The 17,505-nt window shown below is 42.7% G+C and overlaps 1 protein-coding gene across 10 annotated transcripts in view; it reads left to right on the top strand.

Annotated features, from left to right (window-relative positions):
• The first annotated feature begins 16,058 nt into the window (after positions 1-16,058).
• Positions 16,059-17,505, top strand: part of CADM1 (cell adhesion molecule 1) — a 337,698-nt gene continuing 336,251 nt past the window's right edge. For all 10 annotated transcript variants that reach the window (XM_032285454.1, XM_032285458.1, XM_032285462.1 and 7 more), the window contains exon 1: positions 16,059-16,306. In XM_032285454.1, coding sequence (XP_032141345.1) covers positions 16,183-16,306 — 124 coding nt within the window. In that variant the 5' untranslated portion in view covers positions 16,059-16,182. The remainder of the gene's footprint in view (positions 16,307-17,505) is intronic.

The raw sequence follows: 17,505 nt of genomic DNA on the forward strand, positions 1-17,505 counted from the left end.
ACTGCCTTAGAGGATATGTTTAATGAGGAGAACAATGCCTTGCCCAGGTGGCATCTCCAGTGGCCAGTGTAGTGCCTGGCTCATATTATATATACAAAAATGTTTACCTGAATGACTGACCAAATGACAAACTAACAAATGGAATGAAAAAATAAGCATTTATTAAGTGTCTGTGAAGTACAGGTTCTGTCCTAGGAAACTTATTTATAGTATCACTTATCATTCTCATTGTTTCCAGTGAGGAACATATTATTTCTAACTATCTCAAAACCCAGGAATTCAGAAAGGCCAAGTAATTTGTCCAAGTTCATAAGCCAGACTGGAAGGACTCCAGCCTCCAATCAGGTAAGAAAGGGAGGGGAGGCAGCAGAAAGTGTGGAACCCTGATCACTTCAGAGTTTCTATAGAAGGGCTGCAGTCATGGTCATCTGGCTGGGTGGAGTTTGAGGACTGTCCTCAAATTCTGTTTGCAAGGGAAGCACATTGATTTTACCTATATTTTTACTTGGGAAATTGAGAGGCTGTTCATGGAGATTCTGGGAGCCTCCCATGCCTACCCCATCCTATCCTACACCCCACTAAGCCACTTGTCTGGAAGGAAGAATTTGATATTTCCCAGCTCATTCGTCTAATATCTCGGGGAAACAGAAGATATCCCAGGGTTCTCTTAACTTCCCACATTTCTCTGTGTCTGGCAGCTAATGCCTGAAATTTATGATAATGAAGAAAAAGTTTTGGTTCCCATAATTAAATATGGAAGACTTAAAATACAGATGTGATTGTATATTAAAACTCATTCATGCTAAAGTCAGTCTACCAATAAGAGCAAATGACTGATAGCAGGCACTTTCTCATTTTGAAAAGGAAAAGGAGGAAAGAGAACACCTGACATTTGCCACTGAGGTGGAATAAAGGAATCTTCTTCATCTTTACAGGTTTGTCTGCGATGAGCCCGATTTACATTCAACTGGGAAGGGACAAATAGAAGCTGTGCTCAGAGGTATTTTTGTCAGGGGCAGCTGTGAATACATGCAGCTTTTCTTCAAATGATTTATGAAGGGTTTTTTGTTTGCTTTTAAAATGTGGAATAAAAGAGCTTCATTCCCAGAGGCTTCATTAACTGAGGTACCACCATCCCCAAAGCTGTCTATGGAATCTGCAGTGTGCTGAAATTATTCAAATGGGAGTCCAGGCCTGCAAATAAAGAAGCTCTAGATCAGGAAGCTCAGCTCTGCCCCCAGCAGGTGGGGGTCCTTCTGCAAGTCCCGTATTCTTTTGGTGCCTCATCTGTAGAACTAGAGCAATTGCACCTGTGTTCATGGGATATTTATCAAATGTCAGCGTATGAGGTACTTTTCCTGCGTTATCTCCATTAATCATCACACCACCACCATGAAGTATGCACTCTTATTTTTCAATTTTAGAAATGAAGAAATGGATCTTGGCCTAAAGTGAGTCGTCCAAAGTAGCACAATAATTGGAAGATGGGTTATGTCAAGTAAGGCCTATCTGACCTCAGAGTCCACTGTCTCAGACACACTATGTCATAATGAATGCTACTCCATGGAGAAAATTATGTGGATAAGGAAAAACGATCTGGCAAAGTGTGCTTTGAACAGTTATACATTCATATTCACATATATTGTGATATATGCACATATGTACGTATAAATGTAGATATATGAGATATATATAGATATATGGATATATAGATCGCCCCCATTTCGCACTGTCCCATGCAGCCCAGATTAGTTCTAACATTATTTAGTTCTAAATCCATTTCTTGATACCAGTGGTTTTTAAAGCGTGCCACCGAGGTCAGCAGTCAATCTTGGCATCACTTGGGGACTTGGTAGATCAGAAATGCAGATTCTCGAGCCCCACCCCACACTCCTGAATGAAGAACTTGGGGGGTGAGGCTCAGTCTTCTAGTATATTGTGGGGGGAGTGGAGGGAAGGGGCGCTGAGCTTCCATGTCCTCTCTTGATGCACTGCCTTCCAGGAAGCTCCACAAGTTCAGCTATCTAGAAGCTCCGGTCATCTGGGTTTTAACAAGCCCTCTGGATAATTCTGATGCATGTTCAAGTTTGAGAGCCACTGAGTACTGTTGAGCTAACATGGCAGCCAGTCCATTCTCAGACAGAAACTATAAAGACACCAGTGCACTCAGCCATTGAGCTCTTCATTGTCACATAAAGAAATCTATGGCTTCTCTTCTTGTTATTAGTTTGCATTCTGGCAACTGGTTTTGACTTTCAATGACTAAAAAAATCGTGCATGTAATATGCTGGCTTTACCCCAGGGCAAGAGAGGATGAGTATTAGATTGAGTATTACAAGAAAGCCTTCACAAAAAATCATGGTGTGTTCAAAGAAATGATCCAGCAAACAGAGAATTGCAGATGAGTAGATACTATTATGTTATGAAGGGCATGATAAGCATTAATGAATCCTATGGCAATTGACCAGCATTTCTAGGAAGAACAGCAGAAAGACTTTTGGTTGAAGCCATGTCATGGCATCAGCTGAGTTGAAGAAAACTGAAGAGCGATTACAGAGAACCCTACCATAAACATGATGCTAGACAGTGTGTGAGTGTGCACATATGTGGGCACATATCCATATGACTTACCATATCTTTGGCATATAACATGGACTTCAGGATTAGTCCAAGTTTCCAACTAGTTTCTGGTTGGGTTCACTACTTCCTAATGGTTACTTTGAATAAACTACTTAATATTCCTAACCTACAGTTTCCTCATCTAGGAAATGTGGGTTAAAAGAGTATAACCCTAGTACAGAGAGTATTATTTTGATATAGCCCTTAGCATAAACCCTGGCATGTACATGGTAATTGTTCAATAAACTTTAACTATTATCAATAGACATAGTAGCCATATTGCTATTGCTTCCTTAAACTAGGAAAGCTTCTTAAAAAAAATGAGTTTTCAGGCTTGTATCTATAATCCTCGTGCTTTGGGAGGCTGAGGTAGGAAGATGGCTTGAGGCTAGAAGTTCAAGACCAGCCTAGGCAACATAGCGACACCCTATCTCTACAAAACATTTTTAAAATAAGCTGGGCATGGTGGCATACACCTGTAGTCCCAGCTACACAGGAGGCTGGGGCAGGAGAATTGCTTGCAGCCAGGAGGTCGAGGCTACAATGAGTTGTGATCATGCCTCTGTACTCCAGCCTGGGCAACAGAGCTAGACCCTGTCTCTTAAAAAAAAATTGGCTGAGCATGGTGGCACGTGCCTGTAGTACCAGCTACTTGGGAGGCTGAGGCAGGAGAATTGCTTGAACCCTGGAGGCGGAGGTTATGGTGAGCTGAGGTCTCACCACTGCACTCCAGCCTGGGTGACAGAGAGAGACTCTGTCTCAAAAAAAAAAAAAAAAAGATGAGTTTACAGGTGAGTCCCCAAGAGGAAGACAGTGTCCGATAGAATCCAATCACAGCCCCAGAAGTTTTCACCTGAGCTTACTCATGGCTGATGCTTGCCTTCTTTATGAGAAAACCTGTTTTTAGTAATTGTTTCCTCCTAATCTTATGCCTTGCTAAGCATGGCCCCTTCCTCAATCCTTCGTAGAGTCTTAACTAGTTACCGTGCTATAGTCTCCATCTTTCTCCCTTTCAAAGCTACCTCATTTGATTTTGTCTGTACTCTCTGATCTCCAGCTTAGGCTGATTCCAATTATGTGGTCAGTAAGCTTTCCTGGGATCTTTTTCACAGTCTTTGTGATGCTTTTGGTGATATCTATGTGTGTCTGCTTCAGTAGACAGCTATCCTCTGACAGATTTTTCTTTTTTCTGTAAGAAAGGCTGAGCGGGATTCTACTCACAGCACTTTGCTACTTGCTTGTTGCCCTTTCCATGCAGCTGCTGTGGCTCACTTCTTTGGCACCAAGCTAAGCCTTATTATAGCACAAACTCTAGTGCATTGCATTATACACTGTAGGTGCTTAATGAATGCTTGTGGCTTGACTAGGTCATGCAGAATGTTACCGTTTTAATAGAAAAGGAACAAGAAGAGGTAGAGAGGTCAGCCCTGAAATTGCAAAAGACTTTGGAAAGGAAGTGACACAGAAGAGGGTGCAAAGAAGCAAAAAGGAGGAGACAGATGGCCTTTCCCAGTATTTTTTTTTTATGATAATGACCTGGAAAGGGGAATATAAGGTGAGAAGACAATGCTAAGAGTCATAAAACCCTTGTCCAGAACGGATCCTGCTTAAGGACTCACCACCAGGATACCGGGTGGGATTTGTTACTTGGCAGCTCTCAATGTGGAATACTCCAGGGAAAAAAATACTGCAATAGGGCACACCTCTCAGGCTGGGGAGGGAAGGCAACAGCTCTTCAGTCTTCTGCCAGTGGTGTCTGGGCAGCTGGCATCCCCTCCCACCATGCTGTGTATTTACCCAACTTCAAAGGCCAGGGCAGCCATCAAAGAGAGGAAGAGGAAAGAGAGACAAGATTAACTTTCCCCCTCCCTACCTCTCCCTATCCCTCTTTTCCATGAGAAAGCCTCCATTGCCAAAATGTTAACTAGCAGCACACCCTGTGATCAGATATGTGAGTTTGCAGCAATAGACAGGAAGACGTTTTCCATCTAGGGCTGAGATATGACTCTCTCAGGCAGATAAGGGAGAAGCTATTAGGGCATGCTCCAAAGGATGACCCTTAGGGACAAATCACTGCCAGGTTCCACAGCAAGAGGTCAATGGTGCTTCGTTTTGTTTTAAACTAAGGTTCTGAGAGTATCTGTTGGATTAGAATGGAACCTGTGGAACACACCAAAAAGAAAGAAATCTATACACGTACATGTTGAAGCTCATTATACTTCATATCAGCCTGGGTTATCTTAACCTGACACAAGAATAACAGACAATCAGGGAAAACGGTGTTGAGAAAATACAGCACTGTGTGAAGAGCATGGGCTTTGTTTGAAGTGAGACAGATCTTTGCAAGTTGCTTTCACCTTTTCGAGCTGCAATTTCCTCATCCTAATATTAATAACAGTTGTTGTAAGAATTAAATGAGATGTTTCATATAGAATAGTTCATAGGAAACACTCAATAAACATTAGTGTCTATATTTGCTTTCTTAAGGCTGCTGCATCATATCACCACAAAGTTGGTGGCTTACAACAAAAGAAATTTATTCTCTTGCAGTGAAGGCCAAAAATCTGAAATCAGTATCACTGGGCCAAAATCAAGGTGTCAGCAGAGCTGCCCAGCCTCTAGAGGCTCTATGGGAGAATTTGCTCTTTGCCTCTCAGCCTCTCATGGCTGCTGGTATTTCTTGGTCTGTGGCCATGTCATTCCAATCTTCAAGGCCAGCATCTTTAAATCGCTGCTCTGTCTTCACATCACCATCTCTTCTGTGTCTGCGTATATATCAAGTCTTCCCCTGCCTCCCTCTCATAAAGATAATTGTGATGGCACATAAGGCCCACCTGGATAGCCCATCGCAATCTCCTTACTTTAATCACATCTGAAAAAACTCCTTTTCCATTAAAGGTAACATTCACAGGGGCCAGAAATTAGAAACTGAATTTTTTTTGGTGTGAGGGAAGGGGAGTATTATTCAGCCTGCCACTGTGCGTGACCTTTGAGTTTTCAATGGCAGGAAAGAAGCGAGAAAAAGGCAGAAAGCAAGAAGGTACCTTTTCATATGAAGAGAAACTATATGCAAATTTAGCATCTAGGTTTTTGTTTTTTTTCAGGTTGACAACTCAGAATAGCAAGGCAGCAATATAAGTAGGTATATCCTTTGGATGTATACTCGTAGTGTTGTTTTTTGAGATTTATTTGTATTTATTGTCAATTATGTCATATAAGATCTTTTGATTTTGGTAGTATAAAGTACATAAGCTGATTCTCGATGTAATTAAATCTGTACTGTAAGGAATCGTTTAAGGGGATTTTAATGTATTTACATAGCTTTTTCCTCTACCTATTAGAAGCTTCTCACATACAGCCTTGAGCTATAAGTTAACTTTTCACAGATCTTGCCTCTTTAACTTGATTATACATTCTTTGAGATAAGAGATCACGTCTTTACATCTTTGTATCTTACTTGGTGCCTAACATAGCCTATTGGTCAATACATATTTGCTTGACTGATTAATTTTGAAATACCCAGGAAAGCAATTGTGAAGGAAGATGAAGGCAGGTCCATTCAACATTTGAGCTTCATGAAGAGAGATATTGGGAAAAAAATATCTTAAACCTTGCGGGAGATATTGATGCTTCTCTCTCTTATCCCATACTTCTCAGCTCTGATTAAAACTGTATACCTTTGTCAAAATGCATTTCAAGCTAATGAAGAAAAAATAGTAATATAGCATTTGAATACAGATCACATCTCTATTATTCCTGTCATCCAGTGAAGTAGTTTGACATCTATATCCCTTCAGCAAAAATTCAAATAATATCCCCTTAACCTTTTTTAGAATTGGAATAAGCCGATTTCAAATTTTTCTGCCAGAAAGGGCCTTTTATATAATATGCCTAACAGTGAGGGAAAAAAAGGGAGAGATTCTAAAAAAAAAAAAAAAGTATACATTTAAGGCAAGCTAGCACATTTCCTGGCACATACTTTGTACAAATATTAATTTCCTCCCATTCTCCTTTTTGCTTCTTTTCCCTTAATAATAAGGAAGCTTAATTGTGAAGAGAATGAACCACTAACCTTCAGAAAAAAATGATAATTCCTTCAAGACTAGAGAGTTTAACTGAAATGCAAAGTGTTTATAAATGATGGATATTATAGTGGTCTAGACAACTAAAAAGATATCCAATAAAATTCCTGAAATAAAAAGACTGTTTATTAGTGACTAAGGAGCTATGATCATGGTCTTTCTACTGTGACTTCTAGGTGTCCTCTGAGTGTCCTTTCAGGGATTCTGAGGTTTTGAACTTTGCAGGAAAGGCTGGGGTCCAAGTGCTAAGTTTTCTTAAGGTTGTATCTTTCCAGGGAGAAAGTGGATCTTCTCTTTTTTGTGTGTGTCTATTTGCAATGCCTGTTGGAGTTGAGGAGCAAGCTTTTGAAAATGATGAGAATATGGAATTGGCCATTGTAACCTAATTCAGAAAACCAGTTCCATCTGGGTGATTTTTGCCCTGCCTCTGAAAAACAGAAATGGGCAGGTTGGAGTCCCCGCAGACCCTAGATAATTGAGTTGAACAGTGTTGTGTACTAGATGGTTGTACATTAGCTTCAGCCCTCTTGCCCTCTGCAAAAACAGCTCTCTTTTCTCAATTATTTAAAATAAATAAATCAACGATACCATAAAAAAGGAAAAAGAACACATTAGAAATAAACACCCCTCTGTTTCTGTATGGAAAGCACAGTCTAAACTTCAGTGATTTTAAAGACAATTTTAGTGAAGGGAGAAAACCCATCTGTATGGCTTGGCAAATTAATTTTGAACATTTGAAGATAAAAAGGCTGAGTTCCTCGCAACTGGCTTTAAAAGTCACAATCTGTGGCAATCTGAGGTATTCATTGACTAGGGGCTCTTCTGTTTATTCCAAATACCCCTTTATCATTGGTTTTGAAAGAATATGGCTCTCTGTAAAGCACTGCCAATTGGGAAAAGAATCAGATAATGAAGAAGTGATGTTACTGCGATGACACCCCTTTAGGCCCTCAATAGGTTTTCGTCTAAATCAAAAGACTTCGCTTTATTAGTGCATTCGATGGAGGAGGGGGAAAAGAGGGGGCCTTTTCATTTTTTTTCTTTTTCATCTTCATAACAAAACACATATTGAATAAAAGCTCCTGGATGAGCCACAATGCAAACCCAGAGGGTGGAAGAGATAATTTTGTAAATTGTAAATCAGAAATTCTATTTGCAGTAGATGCTGAACACATGTAATTTACCAGCATAACATTGTTACCCTGAATATAAGTGAGATGGATGCCTTGTAAGTTTGAGAAGAGGGACAGAGTCATTTAAATATCAAGTTTGCACAATGTTCCTGGGTTCTGTAGATATCAAATCTTACTTTCAAATCCTTTAGAAGTAGTACATTGATCTATTGGCACTGCCTAAAGACGGAACGGTGGACAAATGACCTGGGAACCTCCCTTGGGTTTGTTTCATGATCAAACAGGTATTAAACCAGATGAAGTGAGTTGGTGGTACCTGGTGCTAAGATGTTCAAGCTTTACAAAATGCATCTTTAGAAGACTAATATGCCAGACACCTTACCAATTTGGAATTGCTAACTCTTTCTAAGTTTGAGTTGGCTTCATGAGATGTTCTCTCCTTCACATTAGCAAGCAGAATATGCTGTTCAGGTTGGCTGTATGAACTGAGAAGCCAGGTAATTGACTCTGGTGGGAGGACATGAGTGGATGGCTGAGCAGAATAAGATCAATCCAAAGTCCCATGGAGTAGCTCTCCAAGAAGAGTAGTCAGCTCTAGGGCCCTGATCCTCAATTTCTATTTCTCATCCTAGTGTGGTGAGCATCAGTATATACCTTTCCCACTGACAATGCTATTTCTAGGCCAAAGCTGACACAGATAAGAGGAACTTCAGAGGAAAAATAAATAACAATTATTAGAAATCATAAGGGCTTTTTTTTGTAATTGAAGTCATGAACTGTACTAATTGCTTGTGAAACTATATGCTCTTTACTGGATTTTATTAACTGCACTATAGGAGAGTATAGCCATTCTGTTTATTGGCATCTTGTAGATGTATTGAGATCTTTGCATAAATGTGTTATTCATCACAAACCAAGCCACATAAATAAAATATATAGAGAGATATTAGTACTGTAACCAAAGTCTTAGAGAAATAGCTTAGTAAATGACAATGCTGTCAGAGAACATGAAAGACTGAAATTAAGCCTTGCTTTTCTTCAAAATATGATCTTTAAACAAACTGAACTTAGTTTTTCACAGTCTGGGGACAGGTAAAAGAAGATATTCAAAGCACCACATGGGGTTCCTGCTAGCTGATAGAGAGGCATCCTTAGAAAGGAAGTAACTTTTAAAAAAGAAAAAGAAAAAACTTGCAATACTTAAATCCGCAAAAGAGTAAGATGATTATTCCTTTTCTGGAACCCTTTTGACAAACCCCTACATTTTCAAAGAGTTACATGGATTTAGCGAGGCATTGATTTTCATGTGTGTTGCATTGCTAAACTACATGCAGTTCTTTGGAAATCTAGGGTTTGTTGTTCATTACAAAGTCAGATAATAGTTTGATTTACATTGACAGAGTTTGAAGAATGAATAAATCTAGGCACTTTGGTGCAAAAATACCAATCTCCAAGTTGCCCACTAGTCAGGCAGGGACAACCAGAAAGAAGGAAAAAACAAAAGTCAAATCTCTGGTTCAAAATGCAGATGAAAAATTTGAGATTCATTTGAAATCAGAGGAACAAACATGAAAAGTTGGACAGGGCCATCATAAGGCCCCAACGATGGGTTTTTGAGAACATTCTCCTAAAATGTTTTCCTGTTTGGGACTGCAAGATAAATTATCAAGACAATTTTTATTCAGAACTTGTCCTGTTTACAACCCATATTACAAAAAGTTATATTGCTATTGTCATCTTTTAGCAGCATGAGTGATACAATCTCATATTCATAATATGGCTATTTTATATTTGCAGCTTTATGAAAATCTATAGATATCAATATCTGTTTTTTTAATGGATCTTGCCGAAATCCTGCTGCCTGGGAAGTTGTGCAGTACTGCTATGGAATTATCACAAAGCCTCATCTGACAATTATGATATCATATCAGGAAAATACGACTTTTAAAGTTTAGAAGAAAACTTTTACAGTATCATGACCAATCATATTTTAGTTTGGAAATAAAAACTAAGGTCTATATGTGATAATTAGTTGAGTTACCTCAGTTGCCACAATCCCTCTATCCCACCCAAGGCTGTCTGTCAGTGTCAATGAAATTGAATGTCAAATTGAAAAACTCTAAAGCTATTTCTTCCATGTTAGAAAACCACTAGCAAACACATCTTCCTGCCCTACTGACAAGATAAGCAAAATTAGCACATATCCTTCTCCTTGTTTTGTCAAACTTTAATCAAACTGTTTATGCAGACTGTGAGGTGATCACATACTAGACCCAAGCATAAGAAGATCTTATCTCTAATACTAACTTTGGATAATCTTTGTGAAACATATTCATTAGACTTCTCTGTGAGCAGTTGGCATGGTTAATCATTGTCTCTTCCCTCTTTGGCTTCCTTGCTCTTTTCCTTCTTTTCCTATCCCCATGCCCCTCCTTCTCAAGCTTTGTGCACTCCTTAAATAATTGGTGTTAATCACAGTGGTACCCCTCCTAGCTTATTTTTTTTTTTTTAAGTCCTTCAATATATCCTATCTGGGTGAAACTCTCCTCTTCTCCTCCAAGTCCATAGTTTCAATTTCTACCTACATGCTCTTGACTGGCTGAATATTTCAAAGACATCTCAAAGCCTACTTGTCCCAAGTTGAAATTATCTTCCAGCACCCATCCGCCAAACAAACAATAAACAATCAAACCAACCTTTTCCATGTACCCATACCTGTCTTGGATGAATGACACTGACATCTACTCCCATGCTGCAAGCACAAATCTAGGATTTATTTTAAGATTTCCATGGGTTATTTTATTTATTTATTTATTTTGTGGCAGTCTCGTTCTGTTGCCCAGGCTGCCAGGCTAGAGTGTAGTGGTACAATCTTTGCTCACTGCAACCTCTGCTTCCTGGGTTCAACCAATTCTTGATTCTCCTGCCTCAGCCTCCTGAATAGCTGGGATTACAGGCACATGCCACCATGCCTGGCTAAATTTTGTATTTTCAGTAGAGACAGGTTTCACCATGTTGGCCAGACTGGTCTCGAACTCTTGGCCTCAAGTGATCCACTGGCCTCAGCTTTCCAAAGCACTGGGATTACGGGTGTGAGCTACCACACCTGAACCAATGGGTTCTAATTACCTACAACTATTTAAACTTTTTAGCATGTTAATCAAGACATTCTCTAGTCTCTGTATATTTTTTCCAGCTTCTTTTCTTGCCACTTATCCTCTGACAATCTGTGATCCAGCCATTCTATTTGTAATTTCCCAAATGCACATGATGCTTTCTCAAGCTTTTGGGCCTTGTAAATGACTTTCCCTCTCATCATATCTTCTCTCTGCCCCAGTAGTATCCCTCTCTACCTTGTGGATTCTTACTTAAATTCTAAGACTTGGCTCAAGAACTTCTCCTGTGTGAAAATTTTCTGAGATACACAAATATTCACACTTGCCGCCTGAGTAGGTGCCGCCTGTTGTGTTCACATAGAGCTCCATGCAAATATTGTAAAAACATTGATTACATATAATAAATACTTGTGGTGCATGTTGCCCCCCCAACTATATTCTCTGAGTTCCTTGGCAGTAACTACAGTTTTTCATTCGCCTTTGTATTCCCAAAATTTAACAGTGACTGCTCAGTGGAAGTACACCATAAGGTTTTTTCTTTTACTGAATATATATTTGGATCAGCCACATATATCTGAATATATTCCTAGGTATCTGATTGGAGCAAACTATGACTTGAGTCCCTACAGAAAATTTCCTTCTGTGGGAATTTGAACTGCTCTTTAATCCAGTTCATGCATAGTTTTCTGCAACCTGCTTCAGTACATTTCTTCAAATTGGTATTTGACTTTTGATATTCAAGAGTGTACAATCAACTCTCTGATCCTAGAAGAATAAACTTTTAGGTAAAGTGCTTATGCATTTAGAAATACGTATTTAGGGCAGGGCGCGGTGGCTCAAGCCTGTAATCCCAGCACTTTGGGAGGCCGAGGCGGGTGGATCACGAGGTCAAGAGATCGAGACCATCCCGGCCAACATGGTGAAACCCCGTCTCTACTAAAAATACAAAAAGTTAGCTGGGCGTGGTGGTGCGTGCCTGTAATCCCAGCTACTCAGGAGGCTGAGGCAGGAGAATTGCCTGAACCCAGGAGGCGGAGGTTGCGGTGAGCCGAGATCGCGCCATTGCACTCCAGCCTGGGTAACAAGAGGGAAACCCCGCCTCAAAAAAAAAAAAAAAAAAAAAGAAATACGTATTTAGCTGGCTTCATATTTCATAAAGTTTCACAGACTGATGACCCTAAAGATGAGCTTCTTAGTCTTAATCTAAGTATATAAGAGCGATCTACTACATAAGACCAAAAGTCTATCGCATCCAATATTCTAATATATTGCTAACTTACTTTAATATATAGAATACTTTTCTATCAAAAGCTGACATTTATGATACTTTTAATGTACCTTTTGAAAATGGCAGCTGAGGCTTAGAGATTGCTTTAGTCTGCTCAGGAGGCTATAAGAAAATACTGTAGACTTGGTGGCTTAAAAAACAGAAATTTATTTTTGTGCTGTTCTTGGGGCTGGAAGGCATCATTGGGTTCTGGTGAGGGCCCTCTTCCTAGCTTGCACAGGGCCACCTTCTCGCTGTGTGGTCACATGGCCTTTCCTTGGTGAATGCTCACGGTTAAGACAGAACTCTGGAACTCTGGTATATCTTGTTCTTATAAGGACATTTATCCCTTATAAGATAAAGGGTTATCTTAGAAGGGATATATGGGGGGACCCAACCTTCATAATCTCATCTAAATGTAATTACTTCCCAAAGATCCCACCCCTAAATACCATCACATGGGGGGCTTAAGCTTCAATATATGAATTTTGGGGAGACACAAACATTTAGTCCATAACAGAGATTAAATCACTTTTCTATAGGTACTTAAATAATCCATCTACAGGGCAAATGCTGACTCCAAATACTGTTTTCTTTTCCCTAATAATTTGTCTTTGTTGCTTTTCATACATAGGTACTCAAATAATTAGTCCTTTACAAAGCAAGATGTTGCTAGTTCTCATTCATTGTCTCTGATGTATTCCTCAAAACATGAATCATCTTTTAATGATTATTTTTAATGTATGTTTATACATGTTTCTTAACTATTTTAGTGAAAGCAAACAATATAAGGTCTCTCTCTCTTTCTCTCGCTCGTTCTCGCTCTCGCTCTTTAAAGTTTCTCACAACAACAAAAGGAAAAAAAAGAAAAGAAAAAGCTGGGCTCTTGGTGCTTCTGGCAATTACATTCTAACACAAGTAGCACCCAGATTGTAATTCTGATAAGTATTTCAGTTCTTTCTTGAAAAATTAAATTCACAAAACAATTGATTATCAGTTATAAATGGCAAAAACACCATCTGGTTTTCAAAATTGGTTAAATCCATGTAGCAAAGGGGAAAATTTTGGAACCTGTAGTTGGCGAGGAGTTCTAGTCCATGAAGCAGAAAATGACGAGCTTTACTATGAGAAAGCCAGAGTAGTCATAACTTGTACTTAGCGGCTGCGGGAATTTGATACGTTCTTCACATGTTCCATATGTTAAATCGCTTGGCGAGATCTTCAGTGTGAAGGAGCTGGGGGTGGGAGAGGCGTGTGGCTAGTGGATAGACTAGAAACAGCTTAATCCTAAATTCTCTGCTCTGCTTCTTGCCATGTAGACCCAGTGCTAAAGGTGTCCCAGAACTCAGTTTCTCTACCTGGGACCTGTATGTGCAAGTTCCTTAACCTTATGGCACAGGTGGCATTTTGATGGAAATTTCTAAAGCTATTTGCATTCCTCTAGTGAGGTAAGTCATACGACATTAGCATTTCCTACAGAAATGTCCCATGTTGTTCTTTGCCAACTGGAAATTTGAGTAGGTGTTCATTTGATGTGCCAAAAGAATGAAGGGAGATGAAAACACCCCACATCTTCCAATGTCCCCATACTGTGCTCTGAGTGTGGGAGGACTGGGCCTGGCTAGATTCTCCTGGAGATTCAGCTTCATGAGGAATGTTTTCCCTTAGGAGTATAGTGCAATTCTGTTATTTAAAAAAAAAAAAAAATGTTTCTGGGCTGCTGGCGTATTTTCACCTTATGTTAAAAATGTAGCTATCCTTTGCTTATTATTCACGCATCGTAATGTGAAATGTATTCATTCACTTAACAGACATTTAGTAAGGCTTGGTGGTTAATTGCATAGGCTATTTCTGCAAGTTAGAGACTGTAATCTTAGGGCAGTTACTTAATCTTTCTAATCGTGTTTAAAAAACATAAAATGAAAGATAATAATAGTATGTACTTTGGGGATTGTTCCAAGGATTAAATGAGATTTTGCATGTAGAATGCTTAAGAAGAATTCAATGAATGCAAGAATGGTATTAATAGTAGTGGCAGATAATAATATTACTTTGTGCCAGGCTCTGTGCTAGGACTCTTGGCATAGAGGGCTTGCCTTCATAGTTTATATATCACTTTCAGCATACATATGGCCTTAAATTTTTTATTTCAATTTTGGTGGAACTCTGCTTTCTATTTGGTCTGACCCAGGTACCTCACTGTCAGAGGTAATAAGTACAGGTAGGACTTTGCAGGCTGGGCATTGTCCTGGTGCCCATGAAGGGATGGTTTCCTGCCTCCTGTAGTGCCATTCTCCTGTTGGAGCTTTCCCCACTTCTGGAGGACTGCCTGCAGTTCATGCATCGGGGCCTGTAATTACAGAGCAGAATATCCAGGGCTGTGAAGACCGTGCAGTCTCGAAATTAGTTTATGCATAATGGATAATAGGAGGCTGTTTTTAAGTGTAACTCATTTGGTGGGTTGGCAGATCATGACTTCCTTTTTGATATGTATTATTTATTTATTTTTTAGCAAGATGAGGACAGAAGGCTAGAGAAGTCATTTGGCGCAGCTCTTCTAGACTATAGCTCAGACTTAGCAATTTACATTCAGTAATCTCTTGGTCATTTAGCCACAGATAATTTGTCATGGTTTGTTTTAGCTGTTGTGATATTGATATTTATTATGCAAATTGTATTTCCTACATCTTATTGTTCTGCATTCTATGAATACTTAAATTATTATAAACCTTTACACTTAATATGGCTCGTCCTTCAATTTGATGCTTGAGCAGCGGAGGGTCAGAGCGCACACCATCTTCTAGAGGGGAAGGAAATAAGTAATTAAAGAGCAGACAAACAAGAGAGCCAGCTGCCTGGCTGAAAAGAAAGCAAAGAGAATTTCGTGGAGGGAGATTGAGTCCGGAGATGGCAAGTCGTTTCAGCAGGAGGGGCTCTCCCAGAGACACGAGAAGCTCGGAGCACCTGTTGGTCCCCAGCCTCCTTAGGAAGGGCTGGGGGCGCAGAGGAGGAGTGAGTGGGTTTGAGCCCCGAAGGAGGAACACGGCAGACCCTACTTTCACTACACTCCCTATCCCCCACTTCCACGACCCCTGCTCTTCACCTGACCGAATAGATTTTTTCCGTTGTTGTGTAATCTTAAATATCTAATATTACAAATATGTCATACATATATTCAACACATGTCTATATATCAAAACCATGGAGGAGACCCTCGATAGGCGGGGGATCCTGAGCATACCCTCCTCGATCTACCTTTCCCGAGATTCTGCTTCAAAGACACCGACTGGAAAATCTCAGAACCCGACTCTACGGCTGCTTTCTCCAACTATCCCGGAGTCTACCACTAGGCTGTTGAGCGGGCTCTCCCGCTCCGCCGGACGTGCAAAGCACGCATGCACTTCTCCCAGATTGTTTTGTCAATCCGGGGACCTGCATTCTTACTCTCCACTCCCGCACAGCCCCCGTTCCCAAAGATCTGTTCCTTCCGTGCAAGGTGAGTGACGGAAATTTGCAACGTCTGGTTCGCAGGCCAGGTGCACTCGGTGTGCGGGCCGGAGATTCTCTAGTCGTCGGTCTGATACAGCAAGTGCTATAAACATTCCTAATAAAGGTGTACTGGAAGCTAGACCCGCCCCCTGGAGCCTGAGTCCCCGCACGCCAGGCGCCCAGGAGAACATTTTCCCTGATTCGGGGGAAGCAAAACCGAATTTTAACATAAACATATTTGCATACGCCCCTCCCCTTGGCCCCGCCCCTAAGTGGCGCGGGCGCGCCGTCGCACGCCAGCGCCAGGGGGCGGAGTGGGGGAGGGGGGCGAGTCCCTCAAAGAGCCGGGTTGGGCTCGTGGCGCTGTGATTGGTCTGCCCGGACTCCGCCTCCAGCGCATGTCATTAGCATATCATTAGCTGTCCGCTTGGGCACCGGAGGCAGCCAACGCCGCCAGTCTGAGGCAGGTGCCCGACATGGCGAGTGCTGTGCTGCCGAGCGGATCCCAGTGTGCGGCGGCAGCGGCGGTGGCGGCGCCTCCCGGGCTCCGGTTCCGGCTTCTGCTGTTGCTCTTCTCCGCCGCGGCACTGATCCCAACAGGTAGGTGTGGGCACCGGCCAGATGGCCCCTAAATCTCCCAAGGCACCCCAATAGCCGTAGCCACAGAGGGGGGAAACGTTTCCATGACAACCTCCCCCCACTTCCTAAATCCGAAGCGGAGGGAGTGTGGAGAGGAAACTCAGGGCTGAGAGGGAAGGGGCTGAGGGAATCTGTGAGCCTCTTCTCCGCTGCCCGGCTGGGTGTGAGTCCCCAGGGATGGCTGCACCCACACCTTCTCTCCCCGGCTTGGCGCGGGGTGCGGAGTGGAGTGAGAATGGGGGGCCCGGAGGCTACACAGCATGGGGGAAGGGGATGGATCGAAGACACCCTCAACCCTTCCGGACCCTCCTAAACTCGCCGTTGTCCCCGTAACTTGCCGGTCGTCCTGCCTCTCAGGGCTACCCATTCGCCCCCACCTCTCCAGCGGGCCCCCCCCAGTTCTCCATCCCCGAAGCCTCCCCGTGGCTGACTCCCAGCCGCCCGCGGCGTGATTCCTCCTCGGTCCCCAGGACATCCCCAGACTTGTCTGATCTCTCCTGCCCCTTCCCCCCACGCGCTCTTGCCTTTCTCCCCTGTTCCCGAACTGCACGCCTCTCGTGTTTCCCTCCGGCGGAACGCAGCCCTCCGCCCCCTCGGCTCCGCTGCAGGTCTCCTTGGCCCGGCTCCAGGCAGGGAAAGTTCCCCGGCCCAGCCCCGCGGTGCGGGCGGCCGCTGTCGCCGCCTCTGCGGGAAGGCGCCGGGGAGCCCGCAGCCTGCCCGCCCCACAGCGTCCTCTGCCACGAGTGGGGACACGGGATTTCCCGGCTGCGCCTTCTTTCGGCGGCCCGAGGGTGGTGGAGGGGGCGTTCGCGGCCTCTGCGGCCAGGCGAACACCCTGCGGGCCTCCGCGCGCCCGGTGAGTGAAGAGCGGTCTTGGGAATTTGCCCAGGGGCGGCTCTGCACGCCGGAGCCCTCCCTGAAGAAGCCGAGCACTCGGCTGGAGCACGAAGTGTGGCTGTCCGTGTGCCGGGCGCGTTGGCGCGGTCGGGAAAGAAGAGGGCAGTGTTTGCTTTTGCTAACAAAAGGGAGCCGGAGCTCTTCCCCAGCGGAGAGGCCGGCCGTGCTGCACCCTGCCTCCCTTCCCGCCACCTCGCCGCCTTCAGCAGTAGCGCGGCGTCTCCGTGCCCCTGGCCGCCTGCTCCCGGCTACAGTAGGACGCC

Source organism: Sapajus apella, unplaced genomic scaffold (genome assembly GCF_009761245.1).
Source record: "Sapajus apella isolate SASKATOON/1434 unplaced genomic scaffold, GSC_monkey_1.0 scaffold16, whole genome shotgun sequence".
In the NCBI taxonomy this organism is placed as follows: Eukaryota; Metazoa; Chordata; class Mammalia; order Primates; family Cebidae; genus Sapajus; species Sapajus apella.